The sequence below is a fragment of the Benincasa hispida genome, chromosome 12 (genome assembly GCF_027475165.1).
Source record: "Benincasa hispida cultivar pf3 chromosome 12, pf3_genome.v1.1, whole genome shotgun sequence".
Lineage (NCBI taxonomy): Eukaryota > Viridiplantae > Streptophyta > Magnoliopsida > Cucurbitales > Cucurbitaceae > Benincasa > Benincasa hispida.
The window spans coordinates 72,364,731-72,378,357 of NC_143489.1; the positions used below are offsets into that span (position 1 = coordinate 72,364,731).

At 31.9% G+C, this 13,627-nt stretch overlaps 1 protein-coding gene across 2 annotated transcripts; it reads left to right on the plus strand.

Moving 5' to 3' along the window:
* Positions 1–1,849: 1,849 nt before the first annotated feature.
* On the plus strand, positions 1,850–9,780 carry LOC120068352 (Plastid-lipid associated protein PAP / fibrillin family protein). Of its 2 annotated transcripts, none has more exons than XM_039020089.2 (3): positions 1,850–2,526; positions 3,514–3,579; positions 9,410–9,780. In XM_039020089.2, exons 1-3 carry the CDS (start codon positions 2,051–2,053, stop codon positions 9,507–9,509), a joined length of 642 nt encoding a protein of 213 aa, XP_038876017.1. In that variant the 5' UTR covers positions 1,850–2,050; the 3' UTR covers positions 9,510–9,780. The 2 variants fall into 2 exon arrangements, with proteins under 2 accessions (XP_038876017.1, XP_038876018.1); XM_039020090.2 differs by having other exon boundaries at positions 1,851–2,526; positions 3,514–3,575.
* The last annotated feature ends 3,847 nt before the right edge of the window (positions 9,781–13,627 follow it).

The following is a 13,627-nucleotide window of genomic DNA, read 5'->3' on the forward strand; positions in this document are numbered from 1 at the left end:
TCATTTATCGTTTCGTTGTTTTCCTAGGATCTTGTTCCTAATATTATTCATCTCTACTATGTTTGTCCATCTCGTTGTCACCTTTAGTATTTCTTTTAAGTTTACTAAGGTCGTAAACTCGTTTTCCACCGATGGTGCCAACTGTTGATGACAAAATTTGAACAGGAAGACTTACCTTACCTTCACATGCCTTCCATAGTGAATTTTTAATTTGGAGGACGGGAGACGACCTGCAAGACTCGAAGAAAACACCTATGTAGTGCCTGCCATAGAACCTTTAATGCTTAAGTTAGTATTGAGCAAAGGGTCAGAGTAAGCTAAAAAAGGATGGAAAATATTACCTTTGGGTATGCCTATGACCCTTATTTATAATGTGGTGGACTTAGGAATCCAAACCTAAAGAGAATTAGGAAAAGTTGATTCGAGCTAGTCATAGGGGGCTAGGATTACAACCCACGAAAAGTGAGACTTTAAGGGTCGAGAGGAATCCGCCTCAACCTCGGAGGTTAAGGCGGGCATGGCCCAACACCCCTCTTCCTCTTAGTCCTTTCCTCCCTTAAATCATGGCTCAAATCCAAGAAAGATTAGAGAATGCAAAATCGAGCCAAGCAAGGGGACTTTGATCATGGTTTATGAGAAGCAAATCTTCTAGGATGGAAAACGATCCGCCTTAGCCTCTTCCTCTAAGGCTTAGGAGGGTGAGTTGGCCAAATTCCCCAGCTCACCTCGAGCTCAAAGGTGGGCAAGTTGGACCTTTTGGCCCAACATCTTTCATTTCCCCAGTTTCTTCCTCCTTTGGCCCATGGGCTCGTTTCTTACACTTCTCTTGTCTTCACTTGATTGTCATTGTTTTGATTTTAGCCTCAATAGCTTGTCTTCATGAGCTCGTGATTCTTGGTCCAAAATTGACTCATAACATCGCCAAAATCGTGGTTGATGGTCTTGGGAGACATATCCAAATTATTAGCATACTATCGATATTATGATGATATAATATTTTGGAGATATTTTGACTTTTTTTTTTTTTAATTGTAACTTGTGTAGAAGATATATATAAAGCAATCTATTGCAATTGTCAATATGTATTGGTTGTCGCATTGGTTGATGGTCTTGCTAGCATATTTGAGCATGGAGTTTGACTTTGGGTAGAGTAAGTTTTAGTTTCTCTTTTTATAGAATTTTTGTTTCTTTACCTTCTCTCCTTAATCCTTCTCTTTTTATTCTTTCAAAGGGCGTTTGGGACAATAAGTTGGTTATTATAGTTGGATTATAATAGTTTGTGTTTGAGGTGTAGATTAGTATAGTTTGGGTTATAATAGTATGTATTTGAGGTGTAACTATTTTAGTTTGAGAAGAAATAGTAAACACTATAGGAAATAATAAAAAAAAATGATGAATATAAAATAGTAAAAACGGTAGCAAATAGTAAATACTGTAGCAAATGAGATTTTGAAATATTATTGATTATAGCTAATTAAATACTACAAAATAGTATTTATTGTAACAAGAGATAGTTATTATAGTCTTAGAATAGTCCTTACCCCAAACGTCCCCTTAATATTTTTTCTTAACTACATGATATAGCAAAATTTTAGAATTATCAATGATAGACATTGATAGACTTCTATCGGCGTCTATTAATATCACTTATAGACATGAACAGAAGTATATCAATGTCTATCATTGATAGTTTTAAAATTTTGTTATATTTTATAAATATTTTAGTTTATTTTTTTATATTTAAAAACAAACTCAGAATAAATTTGTTATAGAATTTCACTAAAAAAAACATAAGTTTTTTGTTTCAAAATTTTGGTCCATATATTAGTAAATTTGAATTCACCAAAATTGACATATTTTGTACCGACGATCTTTTTGTTGGCTCTGTTTTTGCTGTTTGCCATCCAGTCCCAAATGTGAAATATCTTCGTCCGGCGTCTCCGACCTTTCAATTCGAAAGCTTCAAAAAACGTCTGGTTAACAAAATTCGCAGCCATGGAAGTTGCATCTGTTTCTTCTTCCTTTTACATTCCCACCCACAGTCACACCCATGGCCAAATCCCTCTGTCTTCCATCTCTCCCCTTCATTTCCCCTTCTTCCATTAGAACCCATCTCTCTCACCTCCCCAAAATCTCTTGCTCTTCCGTATCCATTCAATCTCAATCAGTCAAAGAAAAGCTTCTTAACCTCATATCTGACCAAGAAAGAGGTCTCAAGACCCAGAAAAGCCCTCAGAAACTTGATTCAATTGTGAAATCAATCGACGCCTTGGCTTCTCTGGGCCGTAATTCTGTTACTACGGACGATTCCCTTTCTGCCACATGGCGTCTTCTGTGGACTACTGAGAAAGAGCAGCTGTTCATCATTGAGAAGGCTCACTTGTTTGGTACTCAAGCTGGAGACGTTTTGCAGGTCATTGATGTACAGAAAAAGAGTCTCAATAATGTCATCACTTTTCCTCCAGATGGGGTTTTCTTCGTTCGATCAAACATTGAAGTTGCTTCCTCTCAGAGAGTGAATTTTAGGTATGTTCTCTCTGCTTGTGCTTCTTTTGTTTGGATGAATTGCTGTTTGAATCAGTGGCGGTCTCTTGAAGTAATTAGATTAGTAATTTAGTATATAATATTGATTTTAGAGGCTACTTAGTAAGCAATCTCAGATCTGTGGGTGAACTTAGCTCTAGCTTCAGAGGTCTTATAGATGATTGTTTCATTTTGAGAGATAAATGTGAACCAACTTGGTTCTAAGGGGGGCATGTTTTCATTGAAAACAACGTAAAGAGGTGATCCAGAAGAGAGGGTATTTGACCCCTTTTTACTCGCATTAAATAAAAATTTCATCTCTATTGATATTGCGTGCTTATTTATTGAAATAAACTAAAAGAAGAAATTGCAACTTTTGTAATTTTGAAATTTCTCTATATTGATCATCATGGCATCATCTGATTTAAAATCTTGCAAACCAAACAAGCTTTTTAGTCAAAGTGTGAAATGCTGGAAGCAATAAGTGAAAATTTGGATCTAAATCTTTATTTAGCGATTCATGGTTATGAAATAGGAAACAAAATGAGGTTTGAAACCAGTACCATTAACTATGAGTTTGTTGGAAAAGACTTGCCATGGTAGTAGAATCTTGGGTATATCTTTTATTATTACATTTGTCAAACTTTTTGTTTCATTTTAAATTTCTTGTGAAAAGTATGGTATAGAAAGCAAATATCAACGAACCGCATTACGCAAGGGCCATCAGGACATGCCTTATGAAACACAGAGACATGCCTCAATCAAAAGTGGACTATTTTGACTATTTTTCATCCCTCTCCTAATTTTTGTTGTCTGTAAAATTCATATGCAACTACTTATTCCAAAAAAACTCTTTAATTTATGGTTGAACTGCTCTGATTTAGTTTACGTGCAACTATTGCAAAACATCTGGATATTGAAATTCTACGTGCTTTATGTTTATTATTATTATTGTAGACGACGATGTTGAGTTTGAATCTCACTGTTTAGATTTACGAGTGCTGTTCTGCGAGGAAAAAACTGGGAGATTCCTTTGCCACCGTTTGGACAGGGTTGGTGAGTTAATTATCTTTATGATTATGATATCGTGGGTAGTATCTTTGTGTCTCAAATGTATAGTTTCATTTTACTATTTGCAGCTCTAGACCATGCTTTAAACCAAATATTAAAATTTTGATATTCACGAAAATGCTGTTGGTTCAAATTTATGACAATATTGATGAATGTACAGATTAAAATAATATAAATATTAACAATTACTTTAGGAAATCAAGAAACTTACAAAATTTATTTCAATTAATAAGTTCTAAATCTTATTATTAGTCTTTACTTTTTATCTAAATTAACAACTAAACATTAGCTAAATTATGCAAAAAAATCTTATAATTTTCCTTATCAACATATCCCCATAATGGTATGATATTGTTTACTTTGAAATTTGGACATAATCTCTCATTGCTTTGTTTTTGGTCTTATCTAAAAAACTTTGTACCATTGGAGATGATTGTTGTGACTTATGTACTCATGATCTTCTTCTTGTATGGCTAATGTGAGACTTTGGTCGCATTTCTAATTGGATGAGTGAAAGAGAAAAGGGAGGGATGAGGGAGAGCAAACTGGGAATTTAACCTAACCATGGATGGTGAGAATAATGTTGTAGGATTTTAGATGTATTGTTGAGCATTAGTCTACAATCATTTGAAGCAGGTTATCAGGAACTTCAGAGTTATCTTATAGCAGTTCTGCCCTCTGTTACTTTGAGAGAAATCTAGATATTATGGTTATATTAGTAATTAAGATAAGCAATTGTTCAGTAATTATGAGCATGAGTAAGGATTTGTTAGGATCCCAAACACAGGAAAACGCAAGAGAAATGAAGAAAATAGAAAGATAAAACTATATACCAATATCAACAGAAATTACCATAACAATAGCCTTTGGACGGGGATTTCTAATAAAAAGAAAATAGCCCTTCTAGAGTGCTCTCTCTTTCTCAAAATCCCACAATGAACAATCCCATCCAAAATGATCATCTCCCTCCAAAATCTTAACTCTCTCTTTATAACCAAGTCACCTAACTAATTACCACCATGTTCTTACTAAGATACAACCAATATTCTCAATTTCTCTCCTATTAGTACTCTCATAGAATACGTGATAGAAGGAGGGTCCTTCAAATTGCTTGGAAGTTATCATAGTTTATCTACGTATTCTCTTTCAATAAATTTCAGCTATTTGGATTTTATCATTTGAGCCATCCTTTTGCCCATACACCTTTATTTTATGCAAATATGTTATTGTCAGTGCAGTGTCACATTTTAGAATTGATGGAAACTAGGAGTTCTCCTGCACTATGGGACCTTAAGTCTCCCATGTATTGCAAATGGATCAACGTTAATTTTATATAAATAATTAAATTGAACTAATACATAGGTTGAAAATCTATTACATAAATGTAGTAGACCAAAGGCAACAATTTTATTTATCTTATTTATTTTTTCTATATCCGTGAGTGTCCGGACCAGCTTACGTGCACATCGATTAATCTCACGGGACAACTCGCTTGACCCTACAACATTTGGGTGTCAAGGAAACTCGTAGAAAATTAATTTTTAAGTAGGTGGCCATTATGGATTGAATCTTTGACCTCTTAACTATTTAGGGGTTGTTTGGGACGTTGAATTGAGATAGGATCTCTGGAGTTTATATGTCTGTGTTTAGAGAGCAAAGTTATTTGGTTTGAGTTCGTATGTTTGTGTTTGAGGTGCAAAGTTGAGTTCATATGTCTGGATTATTTTGTGCAATTTTTTGAACTCTAAGGTTTCATTTGGTAACCATTTCATTTTTTGTTTTTGGTTTTTGAAAATTAGGTCTATTTTCTCTCCATTTCTTATAATGATTTGCATATTTCCTAAATATAATTATTGAATTCTTAGTCAAAATTCCAAAAATAAAAATAAAATTATGAAAGCTACTTTTTTTAGTTTCAAATTTTGGCTTGATTTTTTAAACTATTGATAAAAAGTATATAATAAAGGAAGAAATTTGGAGGTGAAGTAATGTCTATAGGTTTAATTTTAAAAAACAAAAAACAAAAATACAAATGGTTACCATACAAGGTCTACATCTTGTAATCATTTAGGTGCTATTTGATAACCATTTAGTTTTTAGTATTTAGTTTTCAGTTTTGTAAAATTAAGCCCACAAATACCTATACTGCCTTTAGATTTCCTTTTCTTGTTCTTTACTTTTTGTCCAAAACTTGTTTTTGTTTTTGAAATTTGGCTAAAAATTCAACTTTTGTACTTAAAAAAGATGCAAGTCATTGTAAGAAAATGTGAGAAAATAGGTTTAATTTTTAAAAACCAAAAACAAAAAATGAAATAGTTACCAAACGAAATAATCTATTTATATTATTACTATCTTTGTTTTGAAACTTTTTTATTCAATAATTCTACCAATCTTTGTTTGAATAAAATATGGATTGCAAATTTTTCTTTCTTTCCTTAATTTCTTTTAGGGATAATGAACAACAACTAATCCACTACCTTTAGAAATATGGTTAAATAAAATGAGAAACCAAAGAGAAATCAAACTTTTGATTCATAATTTTTCTCCATGAATTTCATCATCATCATCTTCTTCATCTTTTTATTCTTGTTGTTTCTCTGTATTTGTCTTTAATTTTTTTTATTAAATAATTCTATCCATATTTTATTCAAAAACTAAATACAAAATAGTTATCAAACAGAATAATCTGCTTTTATGATTACTATTCTTGTTTTGAAATTTTTTTATTCAATAATTCCATCCATCTTTGTTTGAATAAAATATGGATTGCAAGCTTTTCTTTCTTTCTTTTTTTTTTTTTTTGGGTAATGAACAACAATTATTCTATTACATTTCTTGTAGAAATATTGTTAAATAAAAAAAGAAATCAAAGAGAAATAAAAACTTTTTATTTCTAATTTTTTTCATGAATTTCATCATCATCTTCTTTTTCTTCTTATTCCTCTTCTAGGAAAAAATCTTCATTTATGTTTCTTCTAGGAAAAAATCTTCATTTATGTTTTTTTTTTTTTTTGTTATATGTTACATACTTTTCAACTACATACATATTTTTCCAAATATTTTTAACATTCATTTTATATGTGAATTCAATTAAATAAAATATATTTTACAAATTTATACTATTAGGAGGATTTTCAAAAATTAAGAAAAATAAGGAAAACAATTTACACAAAATAGTAAAATTTTAATATTCTTTGATAGAGGCTGATTGAGACTGATTGAAGTCTATCAGTGATAGAGACTGATAAAAGTTTATCATTTCTATCAGTGTCTATCAATATATATATATATATTGCTATTTTAATAAATAGTTCGATATTTTTTATATATGTGAAAATTTTCCATACTATTATTTATATAATAAACAACTCTACAACATACTTTAACCGTCATTAGCCTTATAATAGTCGGAAGTTACTTATCAAAGATGACTTTCGCTGGAGTTTGTAGGCGGAGGTGGTTGTTGGAGTCTGAAGTTGATTGAATGAAGATGGTATTGGAGTTGATCGTCGGAGGTGGTTTTTGGAGCCCGGAGTTGGTCGCACGAAGGTGACCATCAAAGTTGATCATCGAAGATGATTTTCATCAGAGTTCGTAGTCAGAGGTGGTGATTGGAGTTCGAAATTAGTCGCATGAAGGTAATATTCGAGTTGGTTGCCGGAGTTTGTCATCGAAGGTGGTTGTCAAAGTCCAGAGTTGGTCGTCGGAGTTGCTTGCTCGGAGGTGGTCATCGAAGTTGTATCGAAGGTGATTTTCGTTGAAGTTTCTAGTCGGAGGTAGTTGTTGGAGTTGGTTATCGAAGTTTGTTGTTGGAGGGGGTTGCCAGAGGCTAAAATTTGTTATCGGAGTTGGTCGCGTGAAGGAGGTCGTTGGAGTTGGGTCATCAGAGTTTTCGTAGGAGGTGGTTGCTGGAGCCAGAAACTGGTCGTCGGAGTTGTCATCAGAAGTGGTTGTTGGAGCTCAGAATTAGTTACCGGAGTGTGACAGCAATAGTCACCAACAATGGCCGATGGGTGAAGCCATTGAAAACATTGAAAGAAGGGAGAGTTGGGGTGAGTTTGGAAAATATACCAATTCAACTCCTCTAACATTTAAAGTTGGTGGGCCAAACATTGAGTTGGTATATTATATACAACTCAAATCTACTCATGTTTGTGAGCCAAACCTTCTTATTGAGACTAAATCTCCTTTTTTACCATTAGATCGATCCATGATGGTTGCCAAAAAATATATTTATGAACTAGCAACAAGGAGATTTGTCATTAGTAAGCTCCCATGTGGAGTGTGTTGGTTTAGATATAAGAATAAATGCCCAAACCATGCAGGTTTATTTTCAAAGTAGACAATATCATACAATTGTGGAGATACGTAGAGATCCGTTGTCCCCAACAGAATGAAAGATAAAAATGGGAAATTTTCCATTCAACGTGTTTTTCCATTCAAAGTGGACAATAATTGATGTTGTTCAGTAAAGCCTGGATAAATAGTAGAATCACAAGGCGCAAGATTAGAACCCATAGAGAATGGAAAAGAATTAAGAACTCCCTCATCTTCCATGACATGGTGCAATAAATCCAAGGAGTTTAAAAGGTCATTCAAAGAAAGAACTCCATTGAAGATTTTCAGAGGATCTAGAGCAGCAACGACTCCAAATCTAAGAAACACATTCCCTCTTTTCCTATTCTTAATTTCTGTCGTAGTAGGAAGAAATCCACACAAATTCCTATCGACTTCAATATGTGCTTCAGTACCATCTAACATATCAAGTGTATGAGAAATACACACCTGACCCACTAGTAATGACTGATAACTTCAAAGGTACTACGTTCCCAATAAGTTAAAAGTTCTTGGTTAAGATCCACCCACTATACGCTTCCATGAAATCCAAATGAACGTGTTTCTCAATAAGAAAATGAAAATCACCATAGATCTTCCAGTTTTCTGTGGGATCTAAAAGTAAAACTGTTGGGAAGCTACCATCTTCATGTTTGAGTAAAGCATTGTCTGCCATGTAAGGATTAAGATAAATATAGATCTTATAATGATCTTCCAAACCATCTTTTTAATCTCTTTCCAGTTATGATCAAGCAATCTAAGATACAATCAATAGGTTCCTAAAATTAATGTTTACCACTTCTTGGTCCTTTCTTAACCAATGTGAATAAGAAGGCAATCCGTTCGAAATCATAGTGACAGAAACATGAATTCTCTGTTTCCCATTCAAAATATCAGAAGGCAAGCCCTCAATCCTCTGGAAATAAGAAAATAAAACCCGTGAGTGACATTCTGGCCATATCCCTGCAAAATCAGAATCTGTATAGACGGACAACTCAAGTTGTTTTGAAGTAGGACCATACAGGGAAGATAATTTTTTATCCATTTATAAGTTATATGTGACTGTTCACATCTCCAGCATTCATTCTTATATCTAAACTTGAACAAAGATTATTTCCAGATCATAAAGATGTGACTTGTTGCTTTCCTTCTTGGATTAAGAGCATTAGATCATAAAGATGCGACTTGAGTTCGGTTTCGACGACTTTCTGTAATTATCCTCTATCTAGTATCTTAGTTGAAAACTCGTTCTTTAGAGGAGTTTTGCAAGCTTTTTTTTTTCTGTCTTCCTTGTATTCTTTCATTTTTTTTTTCTCTTTGAAAGCAGTTGTTTCTATAAAGAATGAGTATTAGATGTACCATCCTAGAACTTGAAAGGCCTTGATATGTCCTGCAATTCTCTTCTGCTCTTTTTTGAACCATTTTGTTAGTTATACAATCATGAAGCATAAATTGTGGCATTTCCTCCCCTTTTCTGTAGGTTTGACACAGTATACCTCGATGATGAGATCCGAGTTGTAAAAGATATCCGAGGTGATTATTTGATCGTCGAACGTGCTCCCTACACTTGGAAAGAATGAAAGCTGAATCACAGGTTTTCATTGCTGCTGTAGAAACATGATGTAATTGATTATACTAGTATTAGTCATCTAAAATTTTCTTCATAAGTAGATTTATCCTTCTAGTATGTGTTCTTATTATGCAACACATTCAGCTTCTCTCACTGTATAGGTATTCCATTGAGGAAAAGCCTGGGGTGTTCATGAGTTGAATTTTAAAAGCATATCTTTTTTCCCCATAAGACATCACTATTGGAAACATGTTTGGGATAATTTAAATCATGTTTGATAATTGTTAGGTTTTTAGTTTTAAAAAATTAAGTTTATAAACGCTACTTCTACTTATAAATTTCTATTTTGTTTATCCACTTTTTAGGGATGTTTTATTAAAATGAAAACTATGAAAAAAGAAATAGTTTTTAAACCGATATTTTTGTTTTAGTAGATATGAAAATTGAAAACCATTGTAAAAAGATGGTAGGAAAACAAACACAATTTTTTAGAACTAAAAACCAAAACCATGTTATCAAAAGAGATTTGTTGATTATTATAGATATATCAATAAAATAATAACATACTACTATTATTATTATGGTTATAGAAAGACTTTGTTGAGAAATATGGTGGATATATTCAAGGTAAAATTAACCATTTTGGATTATAAAAAAAAAAAAATTAAGGACGAATTTGAGAAATGTCTAAAATATCAGGCCATCTTATATCTAGTGCCAATCATCAAATGATATCCAAGTTAATCAATAGTTGTAAGAATTATAGTTAACCATCATTTAGGCTAACCATTTATTGAGTAAATTTTCATGATGATTTCTTAAACATTAAAAAGTTTTACGTTCATGAACTTTGAATTATATTTAACTTTTAATCTTTCTTGTCAACATAGGTATGACTATCAAATATAATTTTGGTTATCAACTTTTGGTAGTTACGACATGTTATTGTCAAAAGGTTAGATATTCGGATCTCTACTTTTATATTTGAATGTAAGTGTATATGTATATGTATTTATTTGTAGGCTCTCGGAAGACGAAGGTAGCAATTATGTAGAAATGAAATCATAACTTCTGTACTAAATCGTGGCCCTTGGCCACAATCTAATTTGGCATGTGAGACAGCAACTCCAACTCCATGGTGGACTCAAAAAAATACTATTTGAATATAAAGTTTTTAAAACGAAACTCTCTATCGCTATTTCATTCATTCAACCTCATCTTTATCTTATAGTCACATGCCTCTCTTTTTTGGTTTTCCTCTCCTGTCAAGTCTCCATCTCACTATCTTGCACTCTCGGTCATGAAATAGTTAGTAACATATCACATATCAGTTTTTTCTATCATTTAGATTTTTTTTTAAAAGTTCAATGACACGTGAGTTGGAAGATTCAAACTTCTAACTTCTTTATCAAGAATATATGTTTAAACTAACCGATCACTATGTTTGTTTACCATGCCTTAGTTGATAGTTAGTAATCACTCCCTTTAATTCTCCATCGACATATCAACCTTCCAAGCTACATATGATAGCAATTGATATACTCTATCTATTTCCTTCTAATGTCCATAAGTCTCTCTCCCGATCCACTTACTTTCATCCTCCATTCTATCTCCAATTAGGTAATCTAGTTGCAAGATAATCAATAACTAAACTGTCGATTTTAACTAAACAAAATTAAAGAGCCCATTTTCGATGGAAATTTGAGTTAAAAGTTAACATCGACTGATTGATGGACACCCTTAAAACGAAAGTAACTTGAGTAAATATTGATTATACCCTCACTCAACCCAGAGTGAGTGAGAGAGAGAGGAGGAAAATGGGAATAAGTGAGTGGTGGTTAAGTTCCAACATCCAACAAAACAATTTAACCAAAGCTGTCGGAAATTACTTTGGTGGATCGTCGTAACTCGCAGGTTGTTGGGGAATTCTCCACCTACCCTAAGACAAGAGCATAAAACACATTACAATAACTATGACTTTTGTAAACTTAAAATGTTGTGGGAACCCACCTCTTTTTCCCCAAATCTTTGTGAAGACCCACTAGTAGGTATGATTTAGATGTGATGTACTCTACCTCATGGCCCCATATCACACACTTATTCAATCAAATTAATCCACTATTTTCTATATTTTTATATACATATATAAAATATGCATGGTTATGTATATTATTGATGTGGCAAAATGTGGACGACAAAAAAAAAAAAAAAAAAAAAAATAGACATTCACGTACACCAATGATGAATTCATAATTTAAAGAAAATAAGTAACCTACAAAAGAAGAGAACTTGCATATACCAATATGATGCTTGTTACTCTCATGATTAAGTTGGAGAGAGTGAGAAATGCAATATATAAATGAAAATTTGAGTAGGAGATAATAGAGGTACCTCTCTTGGAGTTATAAGGATGTATCTACCTACATAAGAGTTTCGTTTAAGCTTCTTTTCATTTTCTTTACGAAATAGGTCAAGAAATTAAAAGAACTGAACATTCAATTTACTGTGGATTTTTCTAGGTCAGGAATGTGCATGACACGCACCTCATTTAACAAAAATAGGTTCTTCAACCTCAACCTCACGTCTAGATTGAGGTTGGTTGAAATTCGTCCTACTTTTGCTTTATCCTTATTTTCTTTAATCGATTCTTTCCAGATTTATCTGAGAAGAAAACATGCTTAGATTTTGAGATATTTTGTTTTAGATTCTGAACTTCATACATAAAAGATTTATTTAGTCTTTGTCATTTATTTAATATCATATATTAAACAAAATCAAATGGAATGGTTTTGAAACATAGGGTTTAATTGACAACCTTATATATTTTCAAATATATATATATATACAACCTTATATGTGGTTTTAAATACTTGTTTGTTTTTATTTTTTATTTCTTATTTTTTATTTTTTATTTTTTTTTATCAAGCTAAATAAGTGAATCACGTATCATGTTAGGGTTTTGTTAAATAGCTTAACATTAACAAGCATTATTATGTTTTGTCTTTTTAAGAATAAAATACAAATTTTAAATACTTAAACATAATATTTGAAAAATAGGGTTAAGATTAAATAATTGAAAAATAGGGTTAAGTTTAAATAAACACAAGAATTTAGGGTAAAAAAAATAAAAACTTTATATTTAATACAATGAAAATTACTAACTTAGAATAATCAAAGATATATAAATTAAATTAGAAATCTTAGACGCCGTTTGGTAACCATTTTATTTTTGTTTTAAAAATTATGCCTACAGACTCTATTTCTACCTCCAAATTTTTTGCTTTGTTATCTACTTTTTATTAATGGTTTAAAAACCAAGTCAAATTTTGAAAACTAAAAAAAGTAGTTCTCAAAAAGTTTTTTTTTTTTTTTTTTTAGAATTTAGCTAAGAATTCAACCAATGTACTTAAAAAAGATGCAAATCATTGTAGAAATTGTGAATGAAACAGACTTAATTTTAAAAACAAAAACAAAAAATCTAAATAGTTACCAAATGAGGCCTAAGCGCTTTTAGAGTTTTTATTCTCCATATATTTTTTTGAGTTTACAATTTGTAGTATGGGAAAGATCAAACCATCGACCTTTCAGGTGATAATTAATGAGTGAATTAAATTTCCTTCAAAATCAATTCTATTATGTAACCCTTAAGTAATGCAGTAAATCTTGTCACATAAGGGATAAAGAATTAACAACCAAATATATAAATATATATTTAGACTTTAAACTACAAACATCAAATAGACACGAATCTTTTATAAGTACGATGGAATATAATAATTATATAGAAGAATATAATATGTAATAATAATCCATCAAACATTTTGACAGTGGCAGTAGTGGTAGGCCATAAATTGCAAGAAAAGGGCTGAGTTTTTGGGTGGGGGACTCGTAAGATTTTTAGGTAACACATAGATATACATGGAAAATTTTTTTAAAATTTGAGGTTGAAAATAGGGTGGGGCTAATGGGACAAGTTTTATAATTTAAGATTGAGAGTGATGGGTCCATTTGTAAAATGTGTCTGAAATCATTTGCTGCCAAACTACTCCATCCCTATGTAGGGTTGGGTATGTGCCTCTCTAACTTGCCTAATAATTCCACTCTAAATGTCCCCTAAATGCTCCATTT